This window comes from Malania oleifera, chromosome 9 (assembly GCF_029873635.1).
Source record: "Malania oleifera isolate guangnan ecotype guangnan chromosome 9, ASM2987363v1, whole genome shotgun sequence".
NCBI lineage: Eukaryota > Viridiplantae > Streptophyta > Magnoliopsida > Santalales > Ximeniaceae > Malania > Malania oleifera.
The window spans coordinates 68195767-68211400 of record NC_080425.1 but is presented as its reverse complement, the minus strand read 5'-3'; the positions used below and the strand labels follow the sequence as shown (position 1 = coordinate 68211400).

At 37.4% G+C, this 15634-nt stretch overlaps 1 protein-coding gene across 5 annotated transcripts in view; it reads left to right on the top strand.

Annotated features, from left to right (window-relative positions):
- Positions 1–15634, top strand: part of LOC131164069 (uncharacterized) — a 40097-nt gene that overhangs the window by 18317 nt on the left and 6146 nt on the right. Inside the window, exon 4 of one of the 5 annotated variants that reach the window (XM_058121018.1) lies at positions 7912–8018. The exons of 2 other annotated variants lie outside the window; for them this stretch is intronic. In XM_058121018.1, the coding sequence (XP_057977001.1) occupies positions 7912–8016 (105 nt within the window). In that variant the 3' untranslated portion in view covers positions 8017–8018. Of the gene's footprint in view, positions 1–7911; positions 8223–9473; positions 9694–15634 lie in introns of those variants that run through there. 2 more of the 5 variants (XM_058121015.1, XM_058121020.1) reach the window with 2 other exon arrangements.

Here is a 15634-nt window from a genome sequence, read left to right as displayed (position 1 = left end):
TGATCAATGGGCGGATGTTTTTACTAAACCTCTTTTAGAAGAAAGGTTTATATCAATAAGAAGAGAACTTGGCCTATTACACAATAGGGAAGTGGTTTAGAAAGAATACAAGAAGAGAAAAGAAAAAAAATTGAAATTTTTGGGAAGTCAGGCGACTGAGTTTAGTGATCCCACTTGACTGACAGGCCACTAACTTGCAGGAATTCAGTTTCTCTGTCAGTCAGGCGATTGAATTTTGAGACCCAGTCGACTGGATCATCGGGGCTTTATATATTTTGAGCGTGAAACCCTAATTTCTTTCATTCTAGTTAACTGGACTTGGTTCCTTAACTCACCCGAACTCATTCTCTTCCATTCCCCTTGCTTCTAAACCCAAAATCTTTCATTAAAAGAGTGGAAATCATCTTCCCACATCTTCCCCATATGACTTTCTAGGGTTTTCGATTGCTTTCATTCATCAAAATGCCACGAACCAAATGTGCAGCGAATCGAGGTTCTACCTCCGGACGAGAAGAAGACAACATTTACCAATGACTTGTTGCTCCTCACGCCAAACAAAGATATAGGATTCATCTTCAAGCAACCGATCCAATACTTGGTAAAATCATCGACACAACTTCCTGTGCGGCAAATTTTCCAAATATTCTACCAATGTTTAGGGTGATAGGTTGGAAAAATATTGTGGTTTATCAAAGCAAAGGGCCTATACCCAAATCTCGTTAAGATCTTTTATGCAAATATGGTTCAAGGTCAATTCGTACTCACTACCGAAGTAAGAGGACAAAGAATATCATTAACACCTCAAACCTTGGCCCCCATTCTTCGTATTGACCAAGGTGATTTTGAGTGCCCTGCATTCTTACGTACTTGGATCATGGACCAAGGATTCACCCCCAAGGAATTTTTACCATTAATTATGGTCGAAGCACCAGATCAATTTAGGAATCCTCCTAAGTATACACAGTTGAAACTTCAAGCATAGATACTTCAAAAAATCATCACATACAATATTGTACTCCAGGTCGGATCACACGATTACATGTTATATGTGGACTGTTTTATCATGTGGTGCCTTTTGAAAGGGAAGAAACTTGACTTGTCCAATTTGATTCTGAAATGGATGTGGACAAGATTGGAAGCACGACGAGTTACTCTTCCATATGGAGGCATCCTTAATATCCTGTTTTCTCATCTTAGTATCATCAGTCCAAATGAGTTGTTCATAAAGAGAACTCGATATGATCTTTTCAACTCTACAACTCTAAAACAGATGGGATATGAGAAACATGTGTAGGGTTGGTTTCTGAGAGGAAGAAGACCACCTAGGTCAGCTCCTGAGCATGCTCCACCTCCGGATCAGTAGCCAGAACCTCAGATTGATGCTCTTTCATGGTTCATACCATTTCATCACCAGTTTACTACTTTTAGTAGTGATGTACGCTTAGGACTTCAATCTCTTAAGGAAAGTAATACCTCACTTCAGTCTAGAATCTCCTCAATTGATCAAAGACTTAGCCATTTGGACAAGTATCAGGCTAATTCCTCACGTTATCCTAGTGATAATGCATTATATGAGGAATCTGAGGAAGAGCAAGATGAAGGAGATGATGAAGGATCTGAAGATGATGATGCAGTTGATGCTGATGCTTGATGTTTTTGTTGCTATGAAGTGTATTTCAGTGCTCTATCAGTTTTTTGTTGTGCATCTCATTACTGTATATATATATATATATATATATATGTAATCAGTTTGCTATGTTTCGGATTGTATCTTAGTTTTTTTTTTTCTCAAGATTGCTTATGACACTATGTATACCTATGGTTCTATATGAACATCTTTTTGTATGACTTTGTGTCTATTTTGGACTTTGCCTTGTTATTTCTTTTCTTTTTTTTGATTGATGTCAAAAGGGGGAGAAGGATTGAGCAAAATTGAGAGTAAAGTTGCAAAGCAAAAATTAAGAAAGTTGCAAAATTGAGAATGATATATGAGCTGATATATGTTGATATATGAAATGAATCTGATATATTGTTGAAATGAGATCTTGAAATATGAACTTTCATAAAGCTGAAGTTGATACTATTTGAAAAACATATGAATGATTATTGTACTTACAAAACATTGTTAAAAATATGGTTATTGTAAGGGGGAGTCTTATCAAGGTTCACTCATTTTTGCTCCTTATTTGTCATCATTAAAAAGGGGGAGATTGTTGACCTAACATGACTAATCTTATTTTGATGATAACAAATCAAAGGTAATTTAACATGTTTTGGTGAAAGTGATGATACTTTAGGAATTAGGTTTTTAAACCCAAGTTCAAGTAATCATGAAGCTCATTGCAAGAATACATGAAAAGGAAATGAAAGCTGAAAGGACATGAAAGCATGAATTCCAAAGATGACTTGATGAAAGCTTAGAGAATTGAAGCTTATAGGCAAGATGGACTCGGCAAATGACAAGCATGAAGATTCCAAGTTTAGAACATATTTCAGTCTTAAGAGAGTCTCTATGTGGGTATTTCATTCAAATGATGATATAGTTGGATTTGAAGCTTATTAGGAAACTCATTGACTTAGAGATCATATTTTGCAAAACCCTGGAAAATATTTTTCAAAAGTCTTAAATTACTTTAAGGAAAACAAAAGAGTAAAAATAATTTGGAAACAAACTTGAAAATCAGCAATTTTGTCTGTCTAGGCGCCTGACATGGTTAGCCCAGGCGACTGATAAGTAGATAGAAGGATTTTGGACAAACCCGAGAGGACTTAGGCGACTGACTCGTAACGACCTAGTCAATTGACACCTTACTGCCTTTGAATTTTTAGTGTTTTTAATGACCCAGACGACTGACCCTTCGTGATCCAATCGACTGACTCTTCGAAAATTTAAATTTTAAAAATAATGGGAAGTTTCCAAAATTGAGTTGTTTGAATTTTAAACGTTATGAAAACTTGGGAAACACTCCAAATCACTTGGGGAACACGAAATACACTTTTCTAAACATCTATAAATACATCCCAAGACAAAGGATTCAATACACCGAGTAATACACAGCAATCAAATCGTTCTTGCTTACAAAACTCTCTTGCTCACATATTTTCTAAAGTTCTCTACTTAGTTTAGTTGTGAAACTCTCACAAATTTCTGAGCATATTTTGAATTCTTTCCATCAAGAAAGAAGCTCACGATGATATACTTCTAAAGCTTCAAATTCTTTCTATTGTTATTTTGAATTGAAGTATATAGAATTGTGCTTTATGGTTGTACTAATCAACTCTTGTAGAGAGTGTCTTTATACACCGAATTTGTTCTTGTTTTTGTAGACGGTTTTGGTTTTGAATCATTGTTGGACCAAGCGTGGGGTATCCTTTGGAGAGGCGAACTCTAGCCTATTGATGGAGGGATTGTAAAAGGTTGCTCCTACCTGTAAAGGAGTGGTATAGTGGAATCCTTGGGTGTGTTACCTAAGGCAAGGACGTAGGCGGGTATAGCCAAACATCATAAAAACTCGGTGTCATTCTCTTCCCTACTCATTTTAAATTTCAGCACATATATATTGCCTGATTGTTTATTAAATTGCTGGAAACAATTCTGTTATTGGGAATTGAGGCAACTTTGATTTAAGGGAGTACGTTGATTGATCTTTTGCGGAAACCTCAAAGGTAGTACGTTGATTAATTTTTTGCGGAAACCTTGATTAAAGGAAATGTGTTGATTGATAGATATCAGAGACTGAATTTTGAAAGGCTGCTGAATTTCTAAGTTTGATTCTTTATCAGCATACTATATACTTTTGACATTTTCAAAAGCTAAACTAAAATCTGATATTGGTTACTACACCATCTTAAATTGTTTCTTAAATTTGATCAAGCTATTGGAATATCATTGGATACTGAGTTGATTAGATTGAGTTTTATTTTAAAAGCTAAGATCTTGAGTGACTTTCAAATATATTGACTTTACAACATCATATTAATTGTTGGGTAACATAGATAAGGTTATTGATAATAATTATATCAATATCAAGTTAAATTGAATATTGTGAGATTAACTTAAAATTCAAAAAGGGTTATATACTTAACCAAAAGTTTAGAAAGAAATTTTTAAAGCCCAATTCACCCCCTTCTCGGGAGTACACCTTTCTTTTCAGCAGAAATTCGCCAAGGTGGAGATTGTTGTGTTTGGTGGCTCATTTCTTGGAATGGTTAACATACACAAGGAGGAGAACATAGTTAATATCAGCATTCTAGGGAGATCTGTCGACAATTTTTTGAAACCGTCAATGGTTTTATTGAAATTTCAGAAATCTGCTCTCGGTATGTTATTCTGTCGATGTTTTCAGGAAAACCGTCGACGGTTTTGTTCTGGGCAGCGAGGTTGAATTCAAAATTTGAATTCGAACGTTAAGTTGGTTGGATTTTGGGGGGAAACCTCTGAAGGAAACTTTATTTATACACTTGTGTGAGTGTATTGAGAGAAGAAGATCATTGTAAATTGTATTGTATTGTTTTCTTTGACATTTACATAGTGAAAACCTTTGCCTATTGCTCCCGTGGATGTAGGCATTGCCGAACCACGTAAATCTTTGTGTTATTATTCTTGCTTTCAGATATACTGTGTGTGTTCCATTTTGGTTTTTCATTGTTTGCTGCATTTAAATTCTGCTGTGCAAATTCATAGTTCATTCACAGCAGATATCATCTAGTCTTAAATCTTTCCCATTTTTCATCATCTTTAATACATACTTAACTTTATTCATACTTAACTTAATTTGCAGATATTTCTCAAATTTTTAGCCCTTTACCCATTTGTGAATTCCAAGTTTATCTCTTCTTCTTGATTTTCATTAAATAGCCTATTTGAATAAATCCGCTGTCTTTCTTTTATATTTTCTTCTCTACTAGTCCTTTCTCTTCCTTAAAATGCTGTTTGGTTCATGTGATAAAAATTGTTCCCTTAGAATGACATTCCTGGAGGTTGAAATGCCTTGGGAATGAAATGCCTACCAAATGGAAAAGTATATATATATAAAGAAGATATATTCATTGAAGAGGAAAGAATGTACAAAGAGGAGAAAAATATCCTCCTGCACAAAGAAGAAACCAAAATAGACTAGAAAACAATCAAAACTCAACTGCCTTCCAATCTCTTTGAAGATTGGAAAAGGCACCCCTATAAAACTGCCAACTGCAGAAGACCGGATAGAATCCAAGTGCTGAATCCTAACCAGAAAAGACACAAGCATTCCTTTTCATCCAAATTCCCCATAAAATTGCAAAGATGCCACAGGTCCAAAAGACTAAACCATCTCCACTCTTCCCAAAACCTGTAAAAGATATGTAATTATTCCTCCACTGAATCCAGGCAAACCCAATTCTCCCTCAAAACAGCAAATAGCTTATTCCAGATCCCCCCAAGAGAAAAGGCAATGCAAAAATAGATGAGAAGCTGGTTCTGAGCTATCAAAACACCGGAGATAATGCCTTCAACTGCCTTCTATGCTGCAGCAGATTGCTGGTGTTAACTCCATTAATAACAGCCAACCAAGCAAATGCCTTGATCTTAGAGGGGACTTTAGCTTTCCTTATGAAACGATGAAGGGGAAAGGATTTTTAAAAGATTTGGTCAAATGCTCGAAGATTTTGAAGAATAGATCAAATTTATTTATTTATTTTTTTTGGTTTGGCTTGTGTTGTAAGATTATTGAATCATGTCCTAGAAATTTCAATCATCATAAATAACCAAAAAAAGAAAAAAAAAGAAAAAAGAATCCAACACATGAGAATAACAATATTAATTTCAATTTTATTGATTTTTTTTAATATTATAATTATTTATTGTAAATATGGTTTTTTAAAACCTAGACCAGTGACCAACTTGGTGCCACTGGATTGGTCAGACTGATGGCCAAAACCAGTGGTCAAACTAGTGATCCATGGCATTAGTGTGCATGTGCAATATATATTAAAATGACAATTTTTGATTCAGTGGAGTTAATATTGCAGATATGCTAGTCGTAATCACCTATTAGAAAATTATAATAAGAAAATAATTACTAGAAAATAATTTAAATAAAATTTTTACTTTTCCATTTTTATAAAATATTCTTGAAATTCATTATATTAGTATTATAATATTATTATGAAGAGTCAAACAATGTTGAAAGGCAGACAGAGAAGAATTTGATTCACTGAAAAATTTATGGAAGTTGGTGCCCAGGGCATATGGTTTTGTATATCTATTATTTACATAAATAATTTCACAATTGTAATTGGATTTAGTGATAATTTTTTTCTATGGGTCTGTTGAGTTCTTGCTTCAAAATATACCCTAAAATGCCAACACAGCTTCAAGAATTGGTGCCATCGCAGTATCAAGAATTGGTGAGAGAATTCAGACCCTGTGACGGCGAGCAACATGCAAATGGAACTATGTTTCACAACAGGAGAAAACCCTTGATTAAAATCAATCCCATATCTTTGATTGTAGCCCTTTGCTGCTAGTTTGTTATCTAATATTTCTACTTCTTGTGGACCCATTTGCAAATTGCAATGGATGATATTTTGACCAATTAATGGCTCCACGAAGTCCCATGTATGATTCTTGCAAAGAGACTCACTCCTTACTCATGGCAACCAATGCATGTAACAGGTTCTGAATGTGTAGGATGCTTATCAATACAATTTGCTTCCTTTGCCACTGCTGAAGCATAAGCGAGTAAGTCTGCACTAGGTGCAATAGGCTAGGATGACTTGGAAATTGTTGTGCTTAAGGGCTAGTCCAAATCTCCAAATCCACCTGCTTAACTCACTTACTTGTTCCTGCTTCACAAGGAAGAAATTACTCCTCTCTTGTCAAGCATGTTATCTCATCAATATAACATCCTTACTAGTAATGATTTTGGATGTTTTAGGACACAACACTAAATTCCTTAACAGTTAACAACAGACGCATAATAAATGAAAACCATTTCTTGGATCTAGCTTCTAGTTTACCATTATTGAGATTTGCACATACAAGACATCAAAATCTCTCAAATCACAATAACTAGCATGGTTACTGAACATACCTTCATGGAATCTTCAACTCAATGAGAACGGAGAGTGAATTGTTACTGAATGTGCCTCCATGGGAGTCTTCAACTCAATGTGGATGGAGAACGGATTGTTACTGAACATACCCCCATGAGAGTCTTCAACTCAATGAAAATGAATAGAGAACAGTCATTAAGTAGCAAGTTGTTGTGGCTGCCTTTGCTCAAAATTCCTCAGACAAGCCTACATTTGAGAGCATGCATCATGCTCTCTCCATCAAAGTCCTATTCATGCACTCTGCTACGTCATTTTGCTAAGATGCCCCAGCAAAATTGCAATGCTGCATAGTTCTGGCCTTACAATGCTCTCAACCTTGTAGAACTCATTGAACTCGTAACTACGACCCACTATTTCTCCATAGACATTGATCTACTTCCAATTTTGCTTCTCAATCAAGGTCTTTCACTGCTGAAAGGTGACCTCTACATCATTCTTGTTAACAGAGATAATTCAGGCAATTTGGCTGTAAATAATGCTGATTAGGCTGTAAATAATGCTGAAAATCTGGCAGCATTTAAGTGCTGAAAATCGGGAAACAACTATGTAAATCTCTTCTATATAGTGAAAGCAAACCTGATGGAACCGGCATTCAGACCAAAATTAACATGGTATCAGAGCCCCTATTCTGATTCTGTCGTTTTGGTCTTAATCACTGGGTGCAATTCTCATCGCTTTTTTTTTTGGTTTCAGCAAGTTTTTTCTTGCTTTTCGTGGTCGTCTGCCATTTCTGTGGTGTCCACTTTGGTGTTTTTGAGTTTTGTTTTGGGCTGCCGGAATATTTTTTTTAGTTGCGCACGCTGTCCTTCTTTGCAGGCTACTCATCTAGGTGTTTTTTATCATGGTGGCTGCACATCTTTGTGGTTGTCGGCAGTTTCTCTGGTGGTCTGCAGCTTCAACTCCTCCTGGTGTGATCGATGAAGGTGCTGTGTTTCTTCCTCTGCTGTGTCGTTTTTCACACAGGGCAGGTAGTTCGAGTTAGGCTTCTGTGTTTGGTTTGGGCCTTCCATGTTTGATTTGGTTTTTTTTTATTTTTGCTGGGCTTTTGTAATTTGGTTGTGTCTGTGGACCTCTTATTATCTGGATTTGGACTTAATTTGAATTAGGCTTGCTGTTTATTTGGTTGACTGCTTGGGTTTTTTTTTTTAGTGCCTTTCATCATGTCTATTGAAAAGACTATTGTTCGATTTATTGGGAAGAATTTCTCTACGTGGGAATTCCAATTTAAAATGTACTTGAAAGGGAATGAATTATCAAATCATATTGATAGTTCTGCTCAAGTTCCCACTAATGAAAAGGAATATGCACAATGGGAGGTCAAGGATGCTAAGGTGATCTCTTGGCTTTTGGAGACGATTGAGTCTCACCTTGTGACCAATCTGAACTGTTTTACTATGGCTCAGGCTATGTGGGATTTTCTCTATTGTATTTACCGCCAAGATCACTGTGCTCGGAAGTTCCAATTGGAGTTGGAAATTAGTAATTATAGTCAATTAATTTACTTATTGAACAATTTTATTTTTGTTTTATTAATCTTTGGAGTGAGTATTTTGCTATTGTTCATGCTAAGGTTCCCCCTACGACACTCATAGCTCTTCAAGCGGTTCATGCTAAGAGTCAACCCGATCAATTTTTGATGAAACTTTGACCTGAATTTGAGTTTGTTTGAACCCTATTGAATTGTAATCCGGTTCCTTCTTTGGATATTTGTATGCGAGATTTATTGCGTGAAGAACAGCGATTATCCACTCAGATGGGTATGACTTTTGAGAAGGTGTTTTCTGAGGCTGTGAATGTAGCATATGCAGCACAAGGGAGAGGGAGGAACAAGTTACAGTGTTTTAGTTGCAAGGAGTTTGGTCATATTGCTTGTAACTGTCGTAAGAAAGTTTGTAACTACTGCAAGAAAGAAAGCCATATCATCAAAGACTGTAGAGTGCAGCCTCAAAATCTCCAATCCCAAGCTTTTCAGGCTGCTGTTCAGTCCTCTTCTTCTTCTTCTGCGCCACCCATTGTTAAGCTCTAACTCGTCTGTTCTCACACCAGCAATGGTCCAACAGATGATTGTGTTTGCTTTTACGGCCTTAGGCTTGCAAGATACGACTACTAACTCAACTTCTTGGATTGTTGATTCAGGCGTTTCTAATCATATGACTAGTAATATGACGGGTCTCCATGATGTTTGTAAGTATAAAGGCATGCAAAATATTCAAATTTCTGATGACAGTACTCTTCCAATTATTGCTGTTGGTAATTTGGGCTCTTCATTTCACGATGTTTTTGTCTCTCTTGGATTGTCTACCAATTTGATTTCTGTTAGACAATTGGTAGATAATAACTGTGATGTTCATTTTTCTCGTGGTGGTTGTCTTGTGCAGAATCAGGTGTTGGGGACGGTGATCGCGAAGGGGCCTATAGTGGGATGTTTATTTCCTTTACATTTTTCTATTCCTAATGTCGTTTCTCTTGCTTGTACAGCTACTGCTAATAATAATGAAGTCTAGCATAAGAAATTGGGTCATCCTAATTCTGTTGTCTTGGCTCATCTTATGAAACATGATTTTTTGGGCAATAAAGATTCCTTTACTTGTTCTCCCATATCTTTTGATTGTGCTACATGTCGTCTTGGTAAAAGTAAAACTTTACTTTTTCCTGTGCATGGTAGTCGTGCTTCTAATTGCTTTGAGATCGTGCATACTCATGTTTGGGGTGTGAGTCCTATTATTTCTCATGGTCACAATCGTTATTTTGTGACGTTTATTGATTATTATAGTCTATTTACTTGGATATATTTTCTCCACTCTAAAGCTAATGTGTTTTTTGCGTTTGTCGAGACACAGTTCAGTACTTGTATCAAAACTTTACGTTCCGACTCGAGGGGGAGTACATGTCTCATTCTTTTTAGACTTTTCTTCAGCAAAGGGGGATCATTTCCCAGTGTTCTTGTCCATATACCCCTCAACAAAATGGAGTCGGTGAGCGTAAGAATTGTCATCTCTTAGGTGTCGTTTGTACTTTGTTGATTGATTCTTTTGTACCTTCTAAGTTCTGGGTAGAAGCTTTATCTACTGCTATCTATTTGATCAATCGTTTGCCTAATGCCACTCTAAATTATGATTCTCCCTATTTTGATTATTTGGCATATCTCCTAAGTATCAATCCTTTCATACTTTTGGGTGTGTTTGTTTTGTTCATCTACCACCTGTTGAGCTTCACAAGCTTGCTGCCCAGTCTGTCATGTGTGCCTTTATGGGATATAGTCCTACTCAAAAAGGATTTGTTTGTTATGATGCTTATGCAAACAAATTCCGGATCTCCCGGAATGTGAGTTTCTTCGAAAATCAATATTTCTTTTAGTTTTAGGTTATTTCTAATACTCTTATTACTCTTCTTCCCGCTTTTGACGATGTGTCTTCTGCTATAGAGCGATTTAAACCAGGTGTGGTGTATCATTGATGTCCTCCTCCTTCTTCAACGCCCCTTCCAGACACTTATCCGTCATCCGATTCTGCGTTTTGGCACTCCACTCGGGTTACACATCCGCCTGATAGGTAGGTTTTCCTCATACCTCGCTTATTGCCACTCTCGACACTGTTTCTGTTCCCCACTCATATACCTAGGCAGTCACCCAAGCATGTTGGTAGTAGGCCATGCAAGAAGAAATCCAAGCTCTTCAAGATAATCACACTTGGGATCTTGTGACTTGTTCCTCTGGTGTCAAACCTATTGGTTGTAAATGGGTGTACTTAGTCAAGTATCGGTCTGATGGGTCATTGGACAGATATAAGGCCCATCTCGTGGCTCTTGGGAACCGGCAGGAGTATGGTATTGATTATGAAGAGACCTTTGTACCTGTTACCAAAATGACTACTGTGCGGATCAGTGTTTTTAAAGGCGTTTTTGAGGTGCGCCTTGGTGTGTTTTGGGACAAAAATGCCTCAAGGCATATGTGTAAAGGCGTAAATCCAAAAAAGCGTGCGCCTTAGCCAAAAAAGCATACGCCTTAGCCAAAAAACCACGCATTTTTACGCTTCATATGCAAGGCTTACACCTTTGCTCTGTCGCGAAACCCTATCCTCCCTCTCTCTCTTGCGAAGCTTCTTATCCTTTGCTTTGCCGAAGCCTTCGCTCCCTCTTCGAAGCTTGGACGAAGCCTCTGCTTTCTTTTTCGAAAACTCAACGAAGCTCAGCGAAGCCTCTGCTCTCTCTTTCGAAGCCTGGATGAAGCTCGACGAAGCCTCTCTCGAAGCCTCTGCCCTCTCTCTTTCAGCATCTGCTCTCTCTCTTGAAGCATGTGCTCTCTCTCTCGAGGCCTCTGGTCTCTCTCTCTCTCTCTCCCTCTCTCTCTCTCTCTCTCTCTCTCTCAGCATCTGCTCTATCTCTCTCTCGAAGCCTTTGTTCTCTCTCTCAACATTTGCTCTCTCTCTCTCTCTCTCTCTCTCTTAGCATCTGCTCTCTCTTTTTTGAAGTCTCTGTCCAACGGGTTTGAGTTCTTTATTCATCTCTTAGGTTTTTCTTTCATATTTTAATTGCTTAAATTAAAATTTATTGAACCTGCTAAATTGTAATTTGGCTTTTTCTCTTCTTTTTGAGAACTTACAACTTATTTTTAACACGCATTGTTTGAGTTTGTTAGCTAAAATTGACCTATATGATACTCAAGAATTATGTTTTTATTTTTTATCCATTATTCTAACATTTTTCTCATTTTAATACTATATATATATATATATATATATTTTTATTTATTAATAATTTTAAAAAATTCAATCCCAAAAGGCTTACGCCTCAATGCCTTAAGGCTTACGCCCCGCCTTGCAGAGGTTAAAATGCTTCGCCTTACGCCTTCGCCTTTTAAAACACTGGTGCGGATTATCTTGGCACTTGCTGCGTTGCAGGGTTGGTCTCTCGGGCAGATGGATGTAAAGAATGCTTTTCTACATGGGGGTTTGAAGGAAGAAATCTATATGTCTCCACCTCCCGGCATGTTTGCTACACCTTCCTCAGAGGTTTTTCGGTTACGCCGATCCTTGTATGGACTAAAACAGGCTCCGCGTGCATGGTTTGATAAATATCGCTCTACCCTACTTGCTTTTCATTTTACTTAGAGTTCGTTTGATTCCTCTCTCTTTCTTCACAAGACTTCTAGAGGAATTGTATTGCTTTTGGTATATGTTGATGACATTGTAATTATTGGCTTTGATACTGAGTTAATTAAGCAAATACAACAGCATCTCAAGGCCTCTTTTCACATGAAAGATCTTGGTCTCCTGCAGTACTTTTTTGGCCTTGAGGTGCAGCTTACTCTGACTGGTATGTTGGTACACCAGCACAAATACACGTAGGAAGTGATTTCATTAGCTAGTCTCCAATTGGGTAATTCTTTTCTTACTCCCTTGGAGGTAAATCTTAAGCTTCGTCAACAGGAAGGCGAGTTTCTATCAAATCCATCCTTGTATTGGCAGCTTGTTGGGAGTTTGAACTACTTAACTATTACTCATCCTTATATTTATTTTGTTGTGCAGCAAGTCAGTCAATTTATGCAGGCTCCCCGACATCTTCATTTAGCTGCTGTCCGCCGCATTATCTGATATCTGGAGGGCACCTCTACACACGGGTTGTTCCTTCCTAAGGAATCTTCCTTATAGTTGGTGGTGTATAGTGATGCTGATTGGGCCAGATGTGCGGATACTTTCGCTTTGTTACTGGTTGGTGCATGTTCTTAGGCAATGCACTCATTTCTTGGAAGAGTAAGAAGCAAGAAAGAGTTTCCAAGTCCTTCATTGAGTTTGAGTATCTTGCTATGTCTTCCATATGCTTTGAGATCACATGGCTTCGTGGGTTATTGGGTGAACTTGGTTTTTCTTAGCTTCATTCCACCCCTCGTCATGCTGATAATACCAGTGCTGTTCAGATCGCCACTGTCTTCCATGAGCGTACGAAACATATCGAAGTCAATTGCCATTCCATAGGTGAATCCTTTGACAAATGAGTGATTACTCTTCCTCACATTTCCATCGAACGTCAAACTACAGACATATTAACTAAAGCTCTTTCTAGGCACCGGCATCAGTTCTTGGTTGACAAATTGATGCTTCTTGATTTACCAGCATCAATTTGAGGGGGGGATGTTAATGGAGATAATTTAGGCAGTTAGGCTGTAAATAATGCTGAAAATCTGGTCACATTTAAGTACTGAAAATCAGGCAACGACTATGTATATCTCTTTTATATAATGAAAGCAAACCTAATGGAAAGGGCATTCAGACCCAAAATAACGATTCTTACGCTTCAAAAACAACTAAACCTTCTTAAAGTAGTCATCAATGAAGGCTAGCACATATGTTGCACCACCTTTGGAGAAAGAGCCATGCTATTCATCACAGTCCTGTGAAGAGAGAGCAGGGTGAATAGTCCCACAGGCCCCTCCTCTCTCTCTTGCTGCCATGTGAGCCTGTGATGTCATGGGCCCATGATCCTCAGCATTTTCCTAACACCAAAGGTCCAAATGAATATAATCCAGAGTGCCTTTGGTCCTATGAACTGCACTACTGAAGCCAACCCTTTTTCGCTTCCCAATTGCCAAACATTCTGAGCTCCAAAAAGTCTACCTTTCTTGTGCTTTGCTCACAAAGAAGACTCCTCTTACTGAACACAATCTCTCCTCTGTCGTTCATGTATCCTGGTCTCACATGCATAACTTGGTGACAATTGAATTTTTCAGAGAAGACAAGGAAATATCAGCACTATGATTCATTGTAGAGCCGTGAAAGACGTAATGTCGCCCAATTTTTGACTCGTCATTGTAACTAAAGCCCCTTAGCTAATTTTCAGGAACTCCACTTTCATTAGTGTGCCTGTATCTAAAGCATCAAGGTACTAAGGAAATAAAACTTCAAATCAGGAACATGCCTTACATCTATTAATGCGTTTGGCATCAAATTTTTGATTTTGATTGTACCTCGGTGGCCTTGCAATAGCCACGAAGCATTGTTGCCTCTTTATCAATATTCTCTTTTGACAACAAAGATGCTTGAATATCTTTTATGGTTTCTTTACCATACATCACTGTCTCTAAAATTGGTGTAGGAAGGGGACAATGAACACAATAACATAGAGACTATATTCTCATCCTCGTATTTAACATCCAAAGTTTCTATGTATGTAATAATTGCCTTGAATTCGTCATGATGGACTTTAATAGATTTATCTTCAGTCATTTGATAGGAATACAAACGCTGCACAAAATGAAACTTGTTGGTAAGGCTCTTCATCATGCTGAGACTCCAAACTTTGTGACAGAGCATTAGCAAAAGTCTACTAAATCCCATTTGATAGATGCAACTCAATTCGATTAAGGGCTTGACAATTCAGTCTTTCCTTCTCTTCCTTTGTTAGTCTTTGGCATCTTCTCCATGCCCAACAAAGCATTGGCAAGATCCTGAGTCAAGGTTGCATGCATCTTGACTTGCCACAGAGAAATTTTGAGCACAAGAATATTGTGGTTTATAGTTGCCACCTTATACTAGTTTGTTAAGATCAAATTCCAAATCAAACACCACAATAAAGCGTATAAAGTTATAAACTTTCAATGCTAAACACAGCGCAAAGAAAATGCCAAGATTTATGTGCTTTGGCTTTGAAAATAGTAGTCTGTTAAGATCAAACCCTAAATCAAACACAACAAGAAGGCACGTAAACATTGACGAGAAATAGCACTAAGAAGATGCCAATATTTTCATGTGATTTACAATTTGAAAGCCTGTGTTAATGGGTGAAAGAGGAGAGAATTTCTATCATGAACCAAATGATGATCAAAGTTACTCAAAAGCTCAAACTCTAGCCCTAGAGGCACCCTAATTGAGCCGCAGAAGAAGATAAATAACTGTCCAAACCCTACAAAAATGACAAATCTATATATTGCACATGAAACAAAACTAATTGTTGGGTTGGGCAAAGTCTGTACCCTGCACGTCGGAAAACTTTATGTAGAGCAGCAAAGATAGACAAGTGAAGGACCCTTTCCCTGGATGGTCTCCATCTTGTGTTCCTCCCTCTAGAAAGGGCTCTATATTAGTGGGCCTTGGTAAAGGAATTCGAGTAAGACTCAACAATATTGAACAAAAAAAAAAAAAAAAAATCTGATTGTCTTAATTATGGGTTTTAATATGAAAGTCCTAACCATAATGGAAATCAAATAGATGCTCAAAGTATCAGCTAAAGTTAAGACAACTAGAAAACTTGGTTCATTTAATTCAGTTGGCATTCCTTGAGCCAAGTTCTTGAGTCCTGATCATGGCAAATATTTTATTTTGGTTAATTGAAGTATCGCCTTTTGATGGCTTTGTAAAATGCCCCAAACTCTACTAAATGGAAAATGTATTAAAATTTGATCCCAACTTGCTTTGTTCTTTTGAGGGAATATGGCTTCATAGAACTGATGTATTTTCGTGTAAATCATCAATGATTTGTCCTGATGAATTCTTTTGAGTAGCGTTGTTACTTGTTAGCAATCAACATGTATTCTGTCTTTAACATT